We start from the raw sequence: 20,537 nt of genomic DNA, 5'->3' as shown, positions 1-20,537 counted from the left end.
AATATAAGATCTGATAATGTTGGAGTCTTGACAAGTAACAGACTGATTTGGAGAAAAATTGTAGATAGGAAGTTAGTAATGATGTAAATTTTTCATATGTAGTTATGTAGTAATATCATATCCTGTACACCCCTTGAGGGGGGTACATGTCAGGAATTTGATGATGATGACTAATTATCTGAAAACTCTACCTAACATCCAAAATTATCATTACAATGTATTTACAGTTGCACTGGATATTTGTATACTGAACCACTACCTAACACAGAAAAAGTCTGAAAATCGATCATTCCATTGACCATTTTTTGCAGTGTTACTAATTAATTTAAACAATAACCATCTGAAGTTTAAGTCTGACAATTTAGCACACATGAGTATTATCAACATAAGAAGCCTGAATGACAAAGAAATGGAGCTAGTACCAGATCGACATAATAGGGGTGACTGAAACAAAAAAGACAAAAACTGGTGAGATCTTTCTGCACAATAAATACAAAATGTTATATTCAGGCAATGACAATCAACAAAAAGGAGAGCTATAGCATTCAACACTAAATATGATGCTAATCTTCTTGAATGGCAGGCAATATCAAGAGTAGAGTGATGTGGGCAAATATCAGAATGAGGAACTGGACAATGAGGGATGAATGACTGGACATAACTTATTTGTGCTTATGGTCCCAGAGAAGGTTCTACTAAGTTAGAAGTGGAGGAATTTTTTAATGATTTAGAGAAAGAAACTGACACAATGAAAAAGGAAAAGTTGATCCTTGTTGAGGAGAACTAAATAGCAGAATAGGAAATGACTGTCAGACATAAAAAAATATTCTGGGAAAATTTGGAGAAAAGAGCAAAGCTAATAATAAGGCAAATACCTGTTGGATTTCTACTCAATACATGGACTGGTGATTACTAACACAATTCTCCAACAAAAAATGTGTACAAATTCACATGGAGATAAGAAGCAAGGAATAACAAAATCCTCATTGACTGTTATTGTTGATAGTGATGTGATGTTTCTCACTGGTGTAGGACAATAGAGTGGATTTGAAATTGGAAGTGATCACTATTTAGTCTTGAGTAGGATAAAACTGAATTTCATATTCAAAAGGAGAACATGTAAGAAAGTTTTAAAGAGAATAAAAGTTGAGCAGCTCTCAGATGTGAATTGTAGACTAAATACACAAATATTATTCAAGAAAAAATGAAAGAGTTTGAGAGCAGGAACCAAACCTTGGAGATTCAGTGGCAAATCATGAAGAAAACATTGATTGATTCAGCCAGAGAGGCATGTGGTGAGGTTGTCTGCAAGGATAGAAAAATCAGAACACAGGAAGTTAAAGAGGTAGTGAAGGATAAGAAGAAAGCATATCGAAGGTTCCTGATGAATAAGTCAGTTTGTGCTCTTAGAGAATACAGAGACAATTGTAAGAAAGCTAAACACAGTGTAAAACTAGCTAAACAAAAGTCATGGGAAGACCTTGGTAAGAACATAGAAAATAAATATCAAGAAGGTGGCAAAATATTCTGGAGGCTATTTAAAAAAGCTCAGAAATGGAGGAAAGAGTGATGTAAAAGGTAACATGAAAACTGGTGAAAAAGATATCCTTGATGTATTAAGTAATCATCGAAAAATTGCTAAACAAAACAATCAGTCACAGCACAGCACAGCACAGTGGTAAAAGAAACACTCAAGAGGCTTGCAATCAGGAATACTTATCCATACTTGAAGAAGAAAACTATCTAATGCCTGAAATGTGGAAATGCAGCTGAGTAGATGATATTTGACCAGAAATAATCAAATATGGAGGCATAAAAGTCTTACAGTGGCTGCACTGCATAGTTCAGAAAGCCTGGACAGAAAGATGATTTAGCGATGATTGGGTTAGAGCTCTCATAATACCCATATATCATCATCATCAAATTCCTGCTATGTACCCTCAAGGGTGTACAGGATATGATAATACTACATGAAAAATTTACATCATTACTAACTTGCTATCTACAATTTTCTTCCAAATCAATCTGTTACTTATCAAGACTCCAACATTGTCAGATCTTATATTTCTATCTTTTAAGGCACTTTTTACCACATCAATCCACCTATATCTTGGTCTTCCTCTGGGTCTTTTTCCTGCCATCCTGACAGAGAACACTTGTTTTGCTAATCTTTCCTCTCCCATTCTATTTAAGAAACCATACCAATTGAGATTAGTTCTGCTAACACATTCCTTAATGCTAACAATGTTGAGTTCTTTCCCAATTTTCTCATTCTTAATATGATATTACCATTGATGGCATCTGTTCACACCCTTAATCTTTCTCAGGACCCTCATATCTGTGGTCTCCAGTCTTCGGTCAAGTCTTTTACTTCTAACGCAGTTCTATGATCCATAAGTTAAAACTGGTTTGAACACTGTCTTGTATACAGCTAATTCAGTGTTTTGACTAATTTCTCTCTTATTCCATATAAATTTATTCAGTTGACTTCCTACCATATCACCTTTGTTGATTCTGTTGTCTATTTCCCATATATAAAAAGGGAAATAAAATTGAATGTGAGAATTGCAGACGTATTCCATAGATCAGTACGCCACTCCCAGAATTGCCATTTGGATTTTTGGAGCCATCTGTGTAGACCTTTATTGAGTCAGGTCCATATTCCATTATTTTTGAAAGGGCTAATGATCTCAAGATTTCAGGGTTTTCTAGGCTTTTTTCTCATGTTTCCCTATTTCAGAGTTGATAACTATATTTTTCCTGTCTTGATTTGGAGGAAATGCTGGGTAGTTGGCTATTTTATTTGGACAATCCAAGGGAATTTTATTTTCTATGATTTCATGCATTGTTGATTTTTTCTGTATTCTGTTTGTTGGTTTCCAGTTTTTAAAAAGTTCACTTGTTCTATGATATGCAAGGTTGGCTCTTTTTCCTACAAATTTGGTAAGATTTTCTTGCCACCTAATTTTTAAAGGAACAAGGTTGGATTCGAATTCTGCTATTTTTCCAGGAGTTGTATTCCTTAGTCCACATATGATTTTAGCTGCATTTTTCTGAATTTGTATAAGCTTGTCTAAACTGGTTTGTGAAGTTTGCATCCAGATTGGCGAAGCATATTCCATTATGGGACGGATAATAGAGGTATATGTGACTTTTGCGGTTTTAGCATCGGCTCCCCACTCTTTACCTGAGATACTTTTCATGATATTTAGTCTTCTTTTTGCTCTGACTGCAACATTGTTGATATGTTTACTGAAGCTTAGCGATGGATCCAGAGTAACTCCAAGGCGTTTGGGGTTTTCATTAAATGTAATTAGTTGACTGTTTAGCTTAATCTTTGGTCTCCACTTTCTGAGGTGGTTATTAATAGTAAAAACACAGATTTCTGATTTAGTAGGGTTAATTTTGATTTTTTGGTTTTCATAGTATGTAGCTAAACTTTCAATTTCTTTGTTTAAGTGACCTTCTGCTGTTTCTAGGTTGTTATGAGCTGAGAATAGGACAAAATCATCAGCAAACATAGCTAATCTTTGTTTCTTTATTTATATTTTTATCTAAGTCATTTAAGTAGATGGAAAAAAGGAATGGGCTCAAAATGCTACCTTGAGGGAGTCCCTGTCTTATTTTCACTTTCTTGGAAAAGGTATTATTTATTCTAATTCGAATTGTTCTATTTCTTAGAAAGTCATAGATCCAGTTAAGAACTTTCCCTTCTATTCCAATATGACAAAGTTTGGAAAAGAGAGCCCTGAATGTTTCTGTAGATCTAGACTTCTTATTGCCTGAGAACTTTGCAAGTCTGAATATATTATGCATCTTTGGTAACGATGCGATCTGATGTATTTTAGTGAAGCTCTATCATATACATTCAACTGTAAAGCTATTACTACACTCTAGTGGGATTTATTCTGATATAAGGTTGTCAGGAACGATAGCAAAAGATGCCAATAGGTCCTCCAATTCTGAGTCATCTGTGCAGACAGGCACAAAATTAGAGCATTCAGTTCTATGAGCTTCAAGAAGCTGCTGGTAGATGACAGGAAGGATGGAAATTTTCAGTAGTCTGCTGAAAGAAAAGCAACATGATGGTATGTATAATTGCCATGGTGGAAACGTGTTTGGTGGCACCTGAGCTATGTTGTCTACTGCAAGCTCCAGAGCTTGTAAGAGAGCTTTTATCCACAAATCAAAGGGTTTTATAGCAGTCTGTCAAGTGTTGTCAAGATTCTCTCATTGCAGACAAAGAAATACTTGGCCTCGTGGGGTGGTCTGGCAGGGATTTTATTTTTGTTGCATATAACAGAGACAGCTGTTAATGTTGAAGTAACAAAAGTGGTTTGTGTGCCTTGACATACAAACTAGGATGTAACATGCAAAAAATTCTCCAGTTGCAATTCTGATGGCTTGATGGTGAATCAAGCCATTGCAGTACTGTCTTATCAATGCCTCTAATAAATGAAGCAAAGAACACCAGGCAGAAGGATGGAAGATAGGGTGCATAGAATGTTCACTGCTTTGCAGCACTTGCCTTGCAACTGAAATATGGGGGGGGGGGGGGGGAACTGAGTTTGCTGTCAAATATAAGTCCAAGAACTTGGCTTCTGGTACAACTGGGATTAATGATTGTCCTAGTTGGAGTTCTGGGTCAGGATGAAGACCATGTTTGTAGCAAAAGTGTGCATAAACTGCCTTCTGTGAAAATCTGAATCCATTTACAAGTGCCCATTTTAAGAGATGGTCAATGGCTGTCTTTCTATGACCCTCATATTATATGAATGACAGCAGATGGTGAAGTCATCATCACACATAGAGGACATTACTCACTGTTGAAGAAAGTAGTTCCGTTACTGAGTTGACCTCAGTAACAGAACAACTTTCTCAAAGAAAACTGACACTAGATGCCTGCATTTTAGGAAGACATCTCAAATGGATGCCTCCAGCCAGACTAGATGATCAGTAGTAGAATGATATTCTCGGAAGCCAAACTGGGTTCTCGGGGGGAAAAAAAAAAAGGAAAAAAAAAGAAAAGAAAAAAAAAAGATTGTTTATCTCCAGAAATACATAAGACAAGAGCTACCATTGTTTTCAGAATCTTGCACACAGCTGGGCATAGTAGTTGGACAGTAGTTATTGGAGATTTCGCATCCTTTCCCTAGTTTAGGAAAGGTAATTATAATTGCCTTTTGCCAAGTATCTGGAAATATATGGTCTCAAAGAAAATTTCTGTTGTAAAGGTGCAAGAGTTGATTCATGGATGATAGTAACACATTCTTGTAATGAATATTGTCTGGTCCAACAGCAGTTGGACAGCAGAGCAACTTTTATTTCTTCTTTTGTGAATAGCCTGTTCTATTCTTCAGTGCTGTTTGAAGAAAACTGAATTGTTGTTTTTCTGCTTTGCTTTTTTGGACAAGAACTTGGGAGAACAGGAAGATGTTGCGGATGTTTTTGCAAAAAAATCTCCCTAAGTATGTCGGCAATTGCTGTTAATTGCTCACTGCCCTTCATATTCCAGATTTTGTTCCATACTTCTTTAGTGTTGTTTATTTTTATGCAGGATGTATATTGGATCTCGGATTCCTTTTGGCTCTGATGGCAGATATGTCTTGCTCAAGCTCAGGAATGCTTGAAAGCAATGAGGTTTGTTGTAGTAGAGTACTGTTGAAAAAACCATCAAGCTTTCTTCTGACTTTGGTGGCTGTGCAACTGTTATTTCACCATGGCCAAGGGAAATATGGAGACCAATTAGATGTTTTAGGAATTGCAGTTGTGGCAGCTTGTGTAATACACTGTCACACGATTCGCTGCATCCCTGATGGAAGAAGAACTGACCGTTGCAGAATCAAATTCTGCTAATGATGAGGAGGTAGGTCATTAAGCTTGTCAAATTTTCCATCATAATATCCATGATGGAGTGATCACTCTCAAATAAATTCTTATCAATTTCTCACTTGAAGTGTGGGAAAAGGGAGAGTGAGCAGATAGTTAAGTCTATGGCAGTGAATGTTTCGGTAGGCATATGAAAGATGTTGCTTCTTGTGTTTAGGAGGGAAGGATTTTTGTTGTCGACTATATGTTCAACAACTCTTCCTCTGATGTATGTTCAAGCACTATCCCAAAGAATGTTGCATCCATTTAAATCCCTCATTAAAAGTAAGGGGAGGGGGGAGTAACTGCAATATGATGTCATCAAGGTCAGAGAGATATTTGTGGCAGGAGGGATGTAGATACAGCATAGTGTTAATAGACTTCTGAGAGTCAAATAGCAACAGTATCAACACTTGCTAGAAAGACGTGTGGTTACCCCCAAGAATGACAACTTTTCCATAAGTAGGTCCATCCTCTGTCCTGTTCTTATGAATGATGGTAGTAGTATTTTGTAATGTCAGATCATCTCTCACCTTTAGGTATGTTTCCTGCAAGCAAAAGCATGCTGGTTTATACTTCTGCAATAGGGCCTTGATGTCATCAATTTTTTGACAGAATCATCTGGCTTCTTGTGTTGAGTAGTTAGTTTTGTTTTCATTACACTTGAATTTTTTCATTTTCTTCTTCAGGAAAAATATCGACGACATCATATTGTACTCCTTTTGGGACACTAGGTATATGAATTATTTTCTCTTCTTTGTGTGTGTGTGTGGGGGGGGGGGGGAATAGAGGTATATATACACCCTCTGTCCAAAAAGAAACCGAACTTTTGATAGAAAATAAAACACAGGCCAATTATAATTATTCAAATCATTTATTTCAATCAATATACTCTCCCTCAGTTTTGATAAAGCATTTGGCACGGTCAATTAATTCATTAAATGAATTTGTTTATATTGGTTTTTGGGATACTGCTGAGGGTCGTAGTTACTGCCGCTTAAACGTTTTCAATGGTATCGTATCGCTTTCCTTTCATCAGCAAATGAAGTTGGGGGAAGAGAAAGAAGTCATAGGGTGCTAAATCAGGTGAATACAGTGAGTGATCCAACACACAAACTTGGTTTTTGGTCAAAAACTGTTTCACAATATTCGAACGATGAGATGGTGCATTATTGTGCAAAAGTGACCAGCTGCCTGCATCACGATATTCATGCTATACGCGACGAATTCTCGCTATCAATCGCTTCAAAACTTCGAGATAAAACTCGCCATTGACTATTTGGCCAGGTGGAACAAATTCTTTGTGGATCGTAGGAACCCTTGGGATCGTACAAACAAATCAGCATTGTCTTTACTTTTGACTTCTCCAAGCAACTTTTTTTCGAATGCCCTCTTTTGGTGGTCTCCACTCAACACTCTGGCACTTTGTTTCGGGCTCATAGTCAAAACACCATGTTTCATCACCAGTAATGATCATTTCAAGGAAGTTTGAGTCCTTACAAGTGGTTTTAATGAGGTCCTTGCAGTGTTCAATTCGCTACATTTTTTGGTCGTCAGTCAACTTGTGGGGAAGAAATCGCGAATTCAATTTACGAAGGCCCAAACTCTTGGTCAAAATGTTGTGCACAGTTGACTTTCAAATCCCCAATTCATCTTCAAGCAATCTTATGGACGATTTCAGGATTTCTTTGATGAAATCATGCACTTTTTGGATTTTAACTTCGCTCAGTCCAGTTTTTGGACAGCCCGGCTTTTCGTCGTCCTTAAGCATCTCACGACCATTTTGAAATCGCCTAAACCACTGTAAACTTAAGTACGGGATAAGCTTTCATCACCTGGATGCTTTTTGAAGCATTTGATGCATTTTGGTAAAACTTTTACCAAGTTTAACACAAAAGTCAATCGCAGCTCTCTATTTGAAACTCATTTTCCGACCATTCATCAAACACACTGCCACTCTTGGCACTATAACTCGTCTTCTAATGAAACAAATGTCATAAACAGTTGACACAACACTAATGAAGGTTGCCGCTTTCAACAACAAAAAGGTGGCTCCACTAGATTCTTCTATTTTCGAAAAGTTTGGTTTCTTTTTGGACAGAGGGTGTAGAAGTATCTCACAGAGCATTTCGGTGTTTTGCTCTTATAGTGTTCATTTTCATGAAGCTGAATAAGCAAAGAACACATTGGGCACAGATGGCAGAGCCACAATAGGCAGTTTGAGAATGGACATATTTCTGGCATTTAAGGCATCATAAGGAGTTTGACATATATAGTGCCTTACTGGACAGTTGAGATATTCTGCTTGGACAGATGCTGGTAATTTTGGTTTGTTAAAGGTAAGGATGATGTTTCTGGTGGGAACCAGATGCCCATCCCTATGTATTTTTCTTATGGTTGTCACTTCTTGGTCATTAAGTTCAGAGCATATCTATACATCAGGAACATCAAAGAAGGCTCACTCTAATATTTAAGCCTCTAGAAAAGTATAGCTTTGTGGGGCATAACTGTAACTGGTATTCTCCAGATAGCTGTTACATGGAGTAATTTTTGTGATTGTGATAGTGTAACTACTTCAATAAGGATATCTCTTGAATGAAGTTTTTTTTACAGATTTTGGAGATCTTGTCACCCCTTTGAAATCTTTCTGGATGAAGAACAGTGGTGTATTTAATGCATGCTATGAATGTTTTTTTTTTTGTTTCTTACTTTGCTTTTCTGTTGATGACAATATGATTTCTGATTCCTATTTAAGGCTCTTGGTAAAACAAGAGGATGAAGAAGAATTCGTTCTTGAAGGGAAGGGGGGGGGTTAGTTTGGCACCAATGCTCCCCACCCACCACAGAGCCCTACACATGGGCTCTCACTCTCCACCAAGCAGTGACTGCACTTGGAAGTGGAATGCCATGGCTATCTCAGAGGCTATATGGACACCATAGCAAGTCACGAACCCTGTCCGCTGCAACACCCTTGCAGGCAATCCAGGACAGCCCATCCTGCTGACACAGAGGGCCAAAGTGGTGCAAAACCACCAGGATCTCCCTTTCCAGATTATAGTACTCAAGATTATTCCTCTGAGGTAATCACTGGTATATGGTTAGTTGGTTTAAGGCTTATCGGCAGAAGAAGTGCAAAGGTCATACTCTGCCAAAACACAGCTTGTAAATACTGAGCTTCGTTCCTCCGCGTTTTAAGTGATGTGTATAAATGACTCGTTACTCCTCCTTACTGAACAAGGTTATATTACTTTCTAAGAGGGACAGTTTCTAAGGTTAGTTGTGTGCACTTGTGATCTTTAATGCTGAACCAATGTCTAATCAGAAAAGGTGTATTTCAATATTATTTTTTTTATAATTTTGTTTTTATAAAATTTTAGACCCTTAACAAGATGCCAGATAAAGATTTGTCACTAGCTGAAAAAAACCTAAGGCCATTCATCTAATACCAGTTATCATCATCTGGCAGATATAATTGCAGTAATGAAATCAATGATTGCACATGTGATGCAATAGCAAGATAAACTGCAAGAAGAATGGACATACCATGGAAAGGAGGGAACATCACGGAAACAGAAGCATGAAGGTAAGGATCGTGACATTGTGGATGCACTGAATTAGTGGTTCTCCATTATAAATGAGAGAGAGAGAGAGAGAGAGAGAGTGTGTGTCAGTGGTCCAATGTCAAAAAAGAAGTCAGAAGAGAAGCTGCTGGATCATGATTTTAAAGCAACAGATGGTTGGTTGTCTTGATGGAAATGTAGACATCGTATTAAATTCAAGAAAGCCCACAGCAAAAAAGATAGTGCTGTTGTAGGTGCAAAAGAATGGAAATCCAAAAATATACTTGAATTACCTCAGAAATTTTATGCCAATGATATCCCCCAGTGTCGATGAAACAGGCCTGTTTTATCGTACCACACTGGATGGTTCTCTCTGCTACAATCATGTAAATTTTGCAGGTTCTAAGAAAGCAATGGATCACATAACTGTGTTCAAACTTGTCAGGAACTGATCATAAGAAACTTCTGATTATTAGAAAAAGTACTAAGCCTCAATGCATTAGGGGACTAAGAATGGATAATTTACTGGACAAGTATTATGCTAATAACAATGTATGGATAACTTCCAAAATTTTTAAGAAATGGTTAATAAGGTGGGATGTGGAATTAAATTAGAAATCAAGAAAAATTCTTGATTCTTGACAACTGTGCACAACATCCTCAACTGGAATTTGTGTGCCAACACAAATTCCAATTCCTTAGTGGTTTTGCACTACTTTGGCCCTGTGTCAGCAAATTCCTTGGTGCAGGCAATGGATATAGGAATCATAAAAAATTTATAGATGTTGTACCACACAAAGTTGCAAACCACATCCTAGAAGTGACTGAAGAAAATATACTGACATCATCTTCCACAGCTAAGGAGAGTTGAAAAGTTAACCTTTTCCAGATATTACAGTTTGTTGCCAATATTTAGCAAAAAAATAGGCAGTAAGACAATTAAGAACTATTTTTCTCACTGCAAAACCATTTGAGGCTAAGAAATGCCTAAAACAGCCAAAAGTGAAGATGATGCCATTCCAGAAGTGCAAAAAAAGTTAGGAACTATGAAGAATTTGAAGGTATCGGCAATAACGTTGAATGTTGCAATGAAAATGCAGAATGTGAGGATGAAATCATTGAAAGTATTCTATCAAAACACCAATATGAGGAATTAGAAGGTAAAAAAAGTGATGAAGATAGCACATCTGAATTTGAACGAGTGACTACACAGGATGCAAAGAAATTTATTAATCATTTATGAGGATACTTCATTCAGGAAGGCAATGATGGCAGTCCATTGTCTGCACTGGATATCTGTGTTGATTTTGTGTACTCCTCACTCACAGTCAATCTAAAGGAACATGGCAGGGTACACTGGATAAATATTAATATTAGGAACTAAAAGCTGAAAAGTAAGTATGCGCATATTTGTTATATAAATTATTTGTTTAAATAGGATGACATTATAATTGTATAATAATGATTGTAATTAATTCGAATAAATGATTTGTTGCTCAGTGAAATGTTGCATAATTGGAGCAGCTGCTTAATTGGGACAAAATGTTCTAGATATAATCCTGATGTGTACCAATTATTCAAAATCTACTGTATTACTATAAAAATAGGGATATCACTATATAGTCAGAGAAATTAGTTTTATAATAGAATTTTTTTTGTTATTGTTATTTGATATGACTGAATTTTTTCTTTTATGGAGCAGAATGATGTTTTATAGCCTAGAATAATTTTTTTTCAAGATATGTTATCTTCAATGTGCCATGGATCCTGTTTTATACTGTATCATTTACAGTATAAAAACTGTAAATCCAGATCATTTACAGTTTTTAAGATATTTAATGCTTCCACTGACAGGTTCTTTCTTTATCATACACTTGAACAAATGGATTAGTCAATATGATTCTTTGCTGTTAATATTCATTCCCTATTCAATGTTTTTCATGATTACTGAATTCTAAGAATTTACCATGCAAAGTTCACAATGTTTGTCACTGCAACTGTCTATGTTCTACTCTTTGTCAATATCTGCTTGCTTCTTTTATTCTGTTTCCATTTATAATCCCATACACTGAAATACAGTTCCATGTAATAACATCTTTGCATGGGGCTTCTTTCAAAGTTAACTGGTTTTAAACACAGCAAAAGCACAAACTATTCCCAACTAATAGAAAACAAGCATGAATGATTCCATAACAATCCACAATGCAGTCTACACTGGTCTAAAGAACATCATGAATGGTCTATGGAACACTGGAAACCTGCAATATGGAGCAATGAATCATGTTACACCTTTTTCCTGATTCAATGGATGATATAAAAACACATGTTTAGTTGTAGAAGAATAATGGTCTAGAGCTATTTCTCATGGTATTATTTCAGAAGAAAGAATGGTGATAGATGCAAACACTTCTGAAAAGTGTACTTTCTACAAAGTGACAGTTTTTACAAAACAGATCCAAGTCACTTCAACACAACAATATGCCATGTCATACTGTAGGTGATGATGAAACATGGCTGAGGAAAATAATGTGCAAAAACCTGAGTGGCTCAGCATCCTGATCCTTACCCAAGAGAACACTACTGGAACCAGTTGAAACACTGCATATGGGCCAGATCAGTGTGTGTGACAATGGTACATAAAGAGGCAGCTGTGCTGAAGGAAGAATGATGCAAAATAATTACCTTATGTCAGCACAATGTGTGACATGGTGGAGAGAGTCGTATACATATAAAAGTAGAAGGTGCAATCAGAGCCCAAGAAAGGAAGCCCATGCACTACTGTGTGTATGTGTGTGTGTGTGTGTGTGTGCAATTTAATTTCTCTGAAATACAGTACTATCTCAATAATTTCAACAGAGCATATAATTATGTAATAATTATAAGAAATTGATAATGATGAGCATAAACTTTACCAGTTTTAAGTCCTTCACAGCTTCCTGGTGAGATATCTGTTGTTCTTTTAATTGCACTTTTAGCATTCTCTTCTCTTCTTGAAGAGAATTTTCAGATTGTTTGTAATCATTTTCTGCTAGTCGAAGAGCTGACATACTATCCATTTTCTGATTAGCTAAATTCTGTTGATATTCAAGCATCAAATGCTTCACCTTTTGTTTATAAATCTGAAAAGAAGTAAGCAATAATACATTTTTTATTCACGTAAATATAATATTAAAATCACTTTTATGAGTTTCATGTTTTATCATTTATTTATTAATTTATTTAGTGTCATAAAAGAGCTTTAATAAATTAAAAAAAAACTGAAAATTATTTTCCTTTTTAATAGCCAAAGTAAATACAACTGTCTTTTAACCAGAACTAACACCATTTAGCAACAAAAAAAAAATCTTCTGATTAAATTTTTTTTTTTGTTGGTAAGCCTGTTAGAGCTGATAAGAAGTTTTAGTTGCCATTTGGAATTACAGTCAAAGCAGTGAAGCCATTGCATCATGCCTGTTAAGTGCATGTGCTCTCTGGCCAGTTTGTCTGTTTTATGTCATGAAACTCACTTCCATATGAGATCATAAGCTAGTTAAACATCAGTTGAAAAGTTCCTAGTAAACCAGGGTCTTAGTATCCTGGATAGGATTTAAATCCAGGTCTTTTCAATTAAAGGACACTACTGATATTAACTAAGCTAAGGAGGCACTCTCACCTAAACAGTGTGTTCATTTTAGTATAGTGTTCAATACTGTACTACACAAGGTTGTTGTTGTTGTTTACAAATGTGAAAGAGGAAAATATGGAGCAATGTAGAAGGGGGAGTGGGAGATATAAAATACTGACTTTTAGTTGCTGGAGATGGTACAAGGGTCACACATCCAATGAAGATATTCAAAGATCTTCATCTGTGCAAATATTCAATGAATATTTTGTCAGTGTATTCCATGTTGTGAAATTCAAAGTAATGCTGAATAATGGTAGGAAGGAGGATAGAAGAGTAACAACTGGGTGAAGTGTCCCAGATTACAAATTTGAATGAGCCTAGTAATGACATTATGTTATTACCACACTTATTCAGATTTTTCCAAGAGGATGATGTGAAACTAAGGGAATGATGAAATGCATGTGCATGAATGCCAGAAGTATCAGAAATAAAAGAGCAGTGTGTTTGGCATTGGCCAGCTTGACCAGGTCAAAAATTATTGAGACCTGGATGACGGAGAATGATGTAATTACAGGGATAGAATGTAAGGGATATTGTATTTTCAGAAAAGAGAGAAGGAATAGGACAGCAGGAGGGATATTATTAATGACAGCTGAAGAATTATAACCAACAAAAATAGGAGTAAAGGAGGATTTTAGATCTGAGGAAGATGGTTCATTTGAGGCTATTTGGTGGGAGATTAGGACAAAATATATTGTTAGTTGCTGCTATAGACCTGGGGGTCCTGAGGAAGATGAGGATGGAAGATTAGTGCAGGCTAAGCAATTATCATGAGAGACTTCAACTATGGGGATGTAGACTGGAAGGAGGAAAGGACACATGACAAGATGGAAATAGATTTTATACAGTTACTAAGGAATAATTATATGAAACTGCATGTGATGGAGAAGGACCAGGGGTTTGAGAGTGTTGGATCTTGTAACAGCATCAGAAGATCTATATATAACTACAGCAACAACTACATAGATCTTCTGATGCTGTTTCAAGATCCAACACTCTCAAACCCCTGGTCCTTCTCCATCACATGCAGTTTCATATAATTATTCCTTAGTAACTGTATAAAATCTATTTCCATCTTGTCATGTGTCCTTTCCTCCTTCCAGTCTACATCCCCATAGTTGAAGTCTCCCATGATAATTGCTTAGCCTGCACTAATCTTCCATCCCCATCTTCTGGAAAGTTGACAATGATATAGAGGTCTCGGTCAAAAAACACTTGGAACTACAAAGCTGCAATTACGAAAATCTTAGGTCGTGGATTGGAGCAGTGGCATGGCATAAGAAGCTACAAGGAATGAATGGTAGTGCATTAGAAATGGTCAGGGATTGTCTGAGAGATGCAGTAGCAGATTGCATGTCCAGGGGTTAGGAGGATAAACAGAGTAGGGATTAAGTGGATGAGTAGCAACATAAAGCAAGGGCTACAAAAAAAGAAGGCATTATGGAAGAAATATAAACAAAAAGATAATCAGCATGCTTATGAGCAATACAAATTGCAGGAAAGAATAATGAGAGAAAATTAGCTAAGCAGGCTAAAGTAAAGAGTTTTTTGCTATGTAGCAAGAAAGTAAGAGAAAGAACTATATAGAAAGAAAAGGATAACTTTACTCAGTGCTGATGGTAGGAAAGTGAGAGAAGCTGAAGAAATAGTTGAGTTACTAAGTGATCACCTTGCAAGAGTGTATCATCCAGGTGACGATTTTGAAGTTACTGAAGTGACAGAGGCTGATGTGAGAAGTAAGGTAGATGAACTGAAGGTACTCAATACATTGCAAAATATCAATGTGAATACAGCAGTGTGCCTGGATCAGCTTGTGTGCTGCCAAAATGTGGAAGAGAACTGGCAGTGCCTCTGACAAAGTTGTTTAGGTCTCAGCTATGAAAAGGTTCCAAGGAAGTGGAAAGAGGTTAAGATAGTTCCATTATATAAAGGTAGCAAGACAGAAGTAACAAATTACAGCTCAGGAGTGTTAAAGTTCTGAAGAAGTTGGTAAAAGGTAAAATTCAGGAATGAGTGGATAGGAATATAATGCTCTATAAAGGGGCAGTACAGTTTTGTAACACATAAGTCCTGTCTAAGTAATTTTTCACATTTACAATAAAATGACAGTGAAATTGGTTAAAGGAAATAGCTACACCATGATACTACTAGACTTTCCAAACATTTGACAGAATGCTTCATGGAAAACTATTACAAAGTTGGAGCAAACTGGAGAGGCTGGTTGCCTGAATGGGAGGGGGGGGGGGGATGACAGACAGAGGGTGATATAGGTGGAGTGGAATCAAGGCAAATGACAGTGACTAGTGGAGTGCCCTAGGGCTCTGTACTAGGGCTAATACTCTTTACTTGTAACATTTATAACACAGCAAAAGATTTAAAGTAAAATATTCATTTGTTTGCTAACGATGCAAAATGGTGAGGACAATAGTTGATAAAGGAATGTAAATATCCTGCAGAATAATTTAAATAAATTGGCTGAGTGGACAAAGGACAATGGTTATCAATTTTATGTTGCCAAATGTAAGTAATGCACTTCAGGCTAAAAAAGATTACATACTTTTGTATCATACTGATGGTACTGGATTACAGAAAATCGATGAAACTGATGATACCATACTCCTCAATAATGACAAGGAAGAACTAGGACAAATTCTTGACAAAGTTAACGAGATCAGTAAAAACAGAAGACCTCAGCACAATCCTAGCAAGACAAAGATGATAGTTCTCAAAGGAAATACAGATGGGGAAGCTCCTGAGAAACAAGTGTACCTTACTGGAGAAAAAAATTGAGGAATTTTGCAAATTCAAGTAATTGGGATCCATTATTAATGTGAAGAATTGCTGTTCAGAAGACATCAGAATGACTAAAACAGTCAAATCTGAAAGGCTGGATCCATCTTCACAGGAACAAAGTTGAGGATTTTGGATGTAGTTGTTTTTCCAACAGCAACTTATAGATGTGAAACTTGGAACCTATAAAGAAATCAGATAAGAAAAGGATAGCTGCTTTTGAGATGTGGTGTTACAGAAGGCTTTTGAGGTAAAGGAAGTTCCTGGAAAAAGAGGAAGAGATAGACTGCCAATGAGATGGATGGGTGGCATGTAGGGTGACTGATCTTCAGAGAATTGAAGCCTCCAGAAAAGCATACAACAGGACCACGTGGCAAGGACTGGCGTGGCACATTACTGAGTATCGAAGTGACCATATGTCATTTATGGATGTCCAATGAACAGAAGAAGAAGAAGATACTAGGGATCTGGAAGTGATAGAAATTTGAAGTTCAGAGGTCATATTACAAAAGTTGACAAAATAACTCAAAAAGATTAGTTGGATGTTCAAGAACACACTGACAAGTAAAAACAGGGAGGTTATTATCACTCTTTATAAGGTTATAATTCGGACACATCTTGACTACTGTGCACAGATTTTGTCCCCTGGGTTTCTTGATCATAAATGGTGGAGAGGATCAAGAGATGAGAGACCAGGCTGATGACAGCTCTATAGAATGCTCCTTGTGAGGACAGATTGAAGATATGTGAGTTGCAAAGTTTAGTTTTGGTAGAAAGGAGAGGACATAGAAACTTATAAGTTGCTAAAGGGATTCTATAATATGGCCACAACTAAGGGGGAAGTTGTGTAAAAGTGTAGTTAGTAAGGATGTGTAGACTAGGTTCTTTGGTTGGAGAGTGGTGAACAAGTGGAATGGATTGAAAGAAGTAGTTTTTTTAATTTATTTAATTTTTTTTTATGTTCTCCCACCCATAAAAGGTTATTTGCAAACCTATGGTAGATTTGATACTGATTTTTTCTATTTTTTTCTCAATTTTATATATATATATTTTTTGTATTTTTTAATCTATATTTTACAGTCTGGAAACCCTGCTCTAGAGACCAGACTGCTTCAAGCCACTTCGTACCTCCAATATGTTGTGAATGTAATGGGGAATAAGTTTAAGGAGGGGTACGAGAGTACCTCTTATTGTGTAAATAATAGTTAGTGTGGGCCTCTCATGATGAGTCTTTCTTTTCTTTCGACCCCCATAGAAATACCTGTATAATAATAATATAAAATAAATTTATTAAAATTTTAATAAATATTAACAATGGGGGATATTAATCCCACATTGTTTTAAAACCGAATAAGAAACTCAAAGATTGGAATCAGAGAGTTTCATGCCGAATATAGTAAACTATAAAGTATCAGCGATTACTAGCATGAGCTAATGCAAGTAGTCCTAGTACGTAGTACAATCTTGGGCAACTTGTTGCAAAGGATTGCAAAGAAAATTGCCCGAGATTGTACTACGTACTAGGACTACTTGCATTAGCTCACGCTAGTAATCGCCGATACTTTATAGTTTACTATATTCGGCATGAAACTCTCTGATTCCAATCTTTGAGTTTCTTATTCAGTTTTAAAACAATGTGGGATTAATATCCCCTTAATTTTAATAATGTTTATATCGCCGAAATGAAGCCTATTGGCTCTTTATATTTAAATAAAATAAATTATAAATTAAAGATGCCAAGAAATTATATTATTGTTTAATCCTTTATCTAAGTGTAGCAAACAAGCAAACAATGTTTGCATGAAGTATCTTCACAACTGGGCTACTTGTATATAGAGGCTAATGACTTATATCAATTGCCTTAGAATCCCATAATGCAAAGTACACACCCTCTTGGATGTGTATAATACCATGCATAATAGGAAGGGCCACTGGCCAGATCGGTTTCAACCTTTATTGAGGTCTCATCAATGGAAGCCAGACCCAGAAGACATACCAAGGTTGAAGTAATGCAGAAGTCATATATTACCCATATACAAGTAGTCAAAAGGTGCCACATCTTATCATCAAGATGCTCTGGATTAGAGACAGATGTTGAAAATTCTTTCACTTGATTATACAATACCTTGGTTGGGCTACTTGTATACTCTATATAAAAGTAGACCAGTCGTGAAGATACTTCAAGCACAAACATTGTTTGCTTACACTTGGAAAAAAGGATTAAACCAAGAATATAATTTCTTGGCATATTTAATCTATAGTATAACCAAGTGAAAGAACGCTCAATAAAATGTATAATAACAGTGTTTTTAGGCATCTTCAGTATAAAAAATTGAAACAGAATAACATACAAATATAACAAAAAAAATTCAATATGTGCATAACAAAACTCTAGTAAGGTAACAATTGTCAAATTAATTCCTAGATTTAAAAAAAAAAAAAGATTGTTTTTAGAACCTTCAAAAGGAGTTTTAGGAGTTCGTGGCAAGCTCAAATGAGTCAGGGAGGTCAAGTGACGTATCTACTTTCCAATCAACAAGCTGAAGGCTTGAATCCTGCCATGGACATGGATGTGTGTGATTGTGCCTAGGTGAAAGATGAATTTCATCATCTGGTGTGAGAACACTGTCCTTCTTATTAGAGGCATGAAGAGGTTTGAAAAAGTTCCATTTGGTCTCTATACCAGAATTTCTAGACTATGTAAAAATACAAAACAATAAATAAAATAATAAAAATCCTTAGGTTACTATGTTACTGATGTACTATGTATAGACTTCAAACCTATGAGGATGGAGTCAGGGTTTGCAGATTGCAAAAGTTGATTGATAAGCAAAAAAAAGAAGGGATGTAATAGAAACATTTAAGTTACTTAAAAGGAGTTTATAGGATTATTACAGAGAAAATATTTCTGCACTTGGTGGCTAGAGGGGGGGCAGGATCAGAAGTCATCCCTGGAAATTAGGTAAGAGTGTGGCCAGCAAGGGTGTGAGGTGTAGATTTTCGCTTGGAGAGCGGTGAATGAATGGCATAAGTTGCCAGGGTCAGTTGTGAATGCTTTGTCTGTTGATGGATTCAAGAATAGGTACGACAGATATAGTGGGGAGAGTTTGAGTCTCTCATGATGAGTCTTGGGACTCCAAGACTCATCATGATTATGCTGTTTTTCTAAAAATAAAATAAAATAAGATTAAAAAAAAACAAAAAACCACTGATGGACTTTTTTTTTTTTCATTCCAGTGACATGCTATATGCTTACATGTTATTTCTCCTCATACAACTAAGAGGATTCACTCTGCCATGGGCCCAAGTTCCAAAAATCTGGTATTCCCTTAACACTAGTTGTTGATTAGTTGTCCCACTTATATAAATTCTCCAAGCATCCCGTAATATTGCATCCAACATTCATAGAAATGTCAGCCTCTTGTATCAAGAACACTTGCAATTTCAAAGCAAAATTTGTGAATTTGTGATCTTCTTCTGCCCCTCCATCTGATATAATAATCAGCTAAATATAGTTTACCTACTTATCAATATACCTTTAAACAAAGACTTTCCTGGAGATAATATAGTTCAACTCTTGTGATGTCCTTGGGATATTTTACTTTCAGATTATACTATATCAACAAATAGAGGATGCTGCCATGAGGACCCTCTCCTAACTCTTGGTAATTATTTTAAGGAATGATATGAACATCTCTTAATGTTTTCCCCAAACCCTGCTGTAGTTCAGATATGTTGATGATATCTTCATAATTTGGAATGTTTCTTCATCTGAACCAAAATATTTTGATTCCAAGTTTATTCGGTTCTATCCTAGAATACATATTAGAAATGGAAAAAGAACAGTCATTTTTTAAAAAAATCTGTTGATTCTTCGTCAACCATATATATATATATATATATATATATATATATATATATATATATATATATATATATATATATGGTTGATGAACCTTCAACCTTTTATATATATATATATATAAAAAGGAAATTAAATGACTCTTATACCGAGATATTGATTATGATGACTAGGTTTTGGATGGCTTACTAGAAAATGGATTTTTATATATTTCTATACCATACATAAGCTCTGTTTCTCCCAAATTAGCCAAGGTTCTTAAAAAATATAACATAAGAACTTTATTTACTCCTCTTCCAAAAATCCATTCTCTAGTAAGCCATCCAAAACCTAGTCATCATAATCTTAAATATCCTGGTGTTTATCAGATCTGGTGTGACTGTGACATTCCTTACTTTGGCCAAACAGATACGTCAATCAAATTACGCATTGAGGAGCACAAGAGAGACATCGCTTACAAGAGAACACATGCCAGTGCTTTATCTAGCCACGTCTGTTTTTGGCCAATTCTGATGAAGAAAATCTTAGCCATACAATCCTTTGGGACAAATCTAACAACATTTTACATTGCCATGATGAATTGGAAAGAAAAATTATAGAATCTAAGGAAATCATCCTCAACCCTGTACATCTAAACAACAACCTAAGCTACAACCTTTCAGACTGTGATTCTGCTGTGATCAAATACTGGGATTCATGAGATGCTATATGCACACGTCTAACAATGTAGCCAATGAGTGAACAGCTTTGAATACATTGACTTCAATGTTTTAACGTTAAATATATACATTTA

The 20,537-nt window shown here is 35.9% G+C and overlaps 1 protein-coding gene across 1 annotated transcript in view; it reads right to left on the bottom strand.

Annotated features, from left to right (window-relative positions):
- LOC150103424 (dynein regulatory complex subunit 4-like) overlaps positions 1-20,537 on the bottom strand; it is a 199,200-nt gene that overhangs the window by 115,720 nt on the left and 62,943 nt on the right. The window contains exon 4 of the mRNA XM_090398147.1: positions 12,341-12,547. Within this exon, the coding sequence (XP_090254273.1) occupies positions 12,341-12,547 (207 nt within the window). The remainder of the gene's footprint in view (positions 1-12,340; positions 12,548-20,537) is intronic.

Source organism: Typopeltis vanoorti, chromosome 9 (assembly GCF_054136105.1).
Source record: "Typopeltis vanoorti isolate ZY-2024b chromosome 9, IOZ_Tvanoo_1.0, whole genome shotgun sequence".
NCBI lineage: Eukaryota > Metazoa > Arthropoda > Arachnida > Uropygi > Thelyphonidae > Typopeltis > Typopeltis vanoorti.
This window is presented reverse-complemented; position numbering and strand designations above follow the sequence as displayed.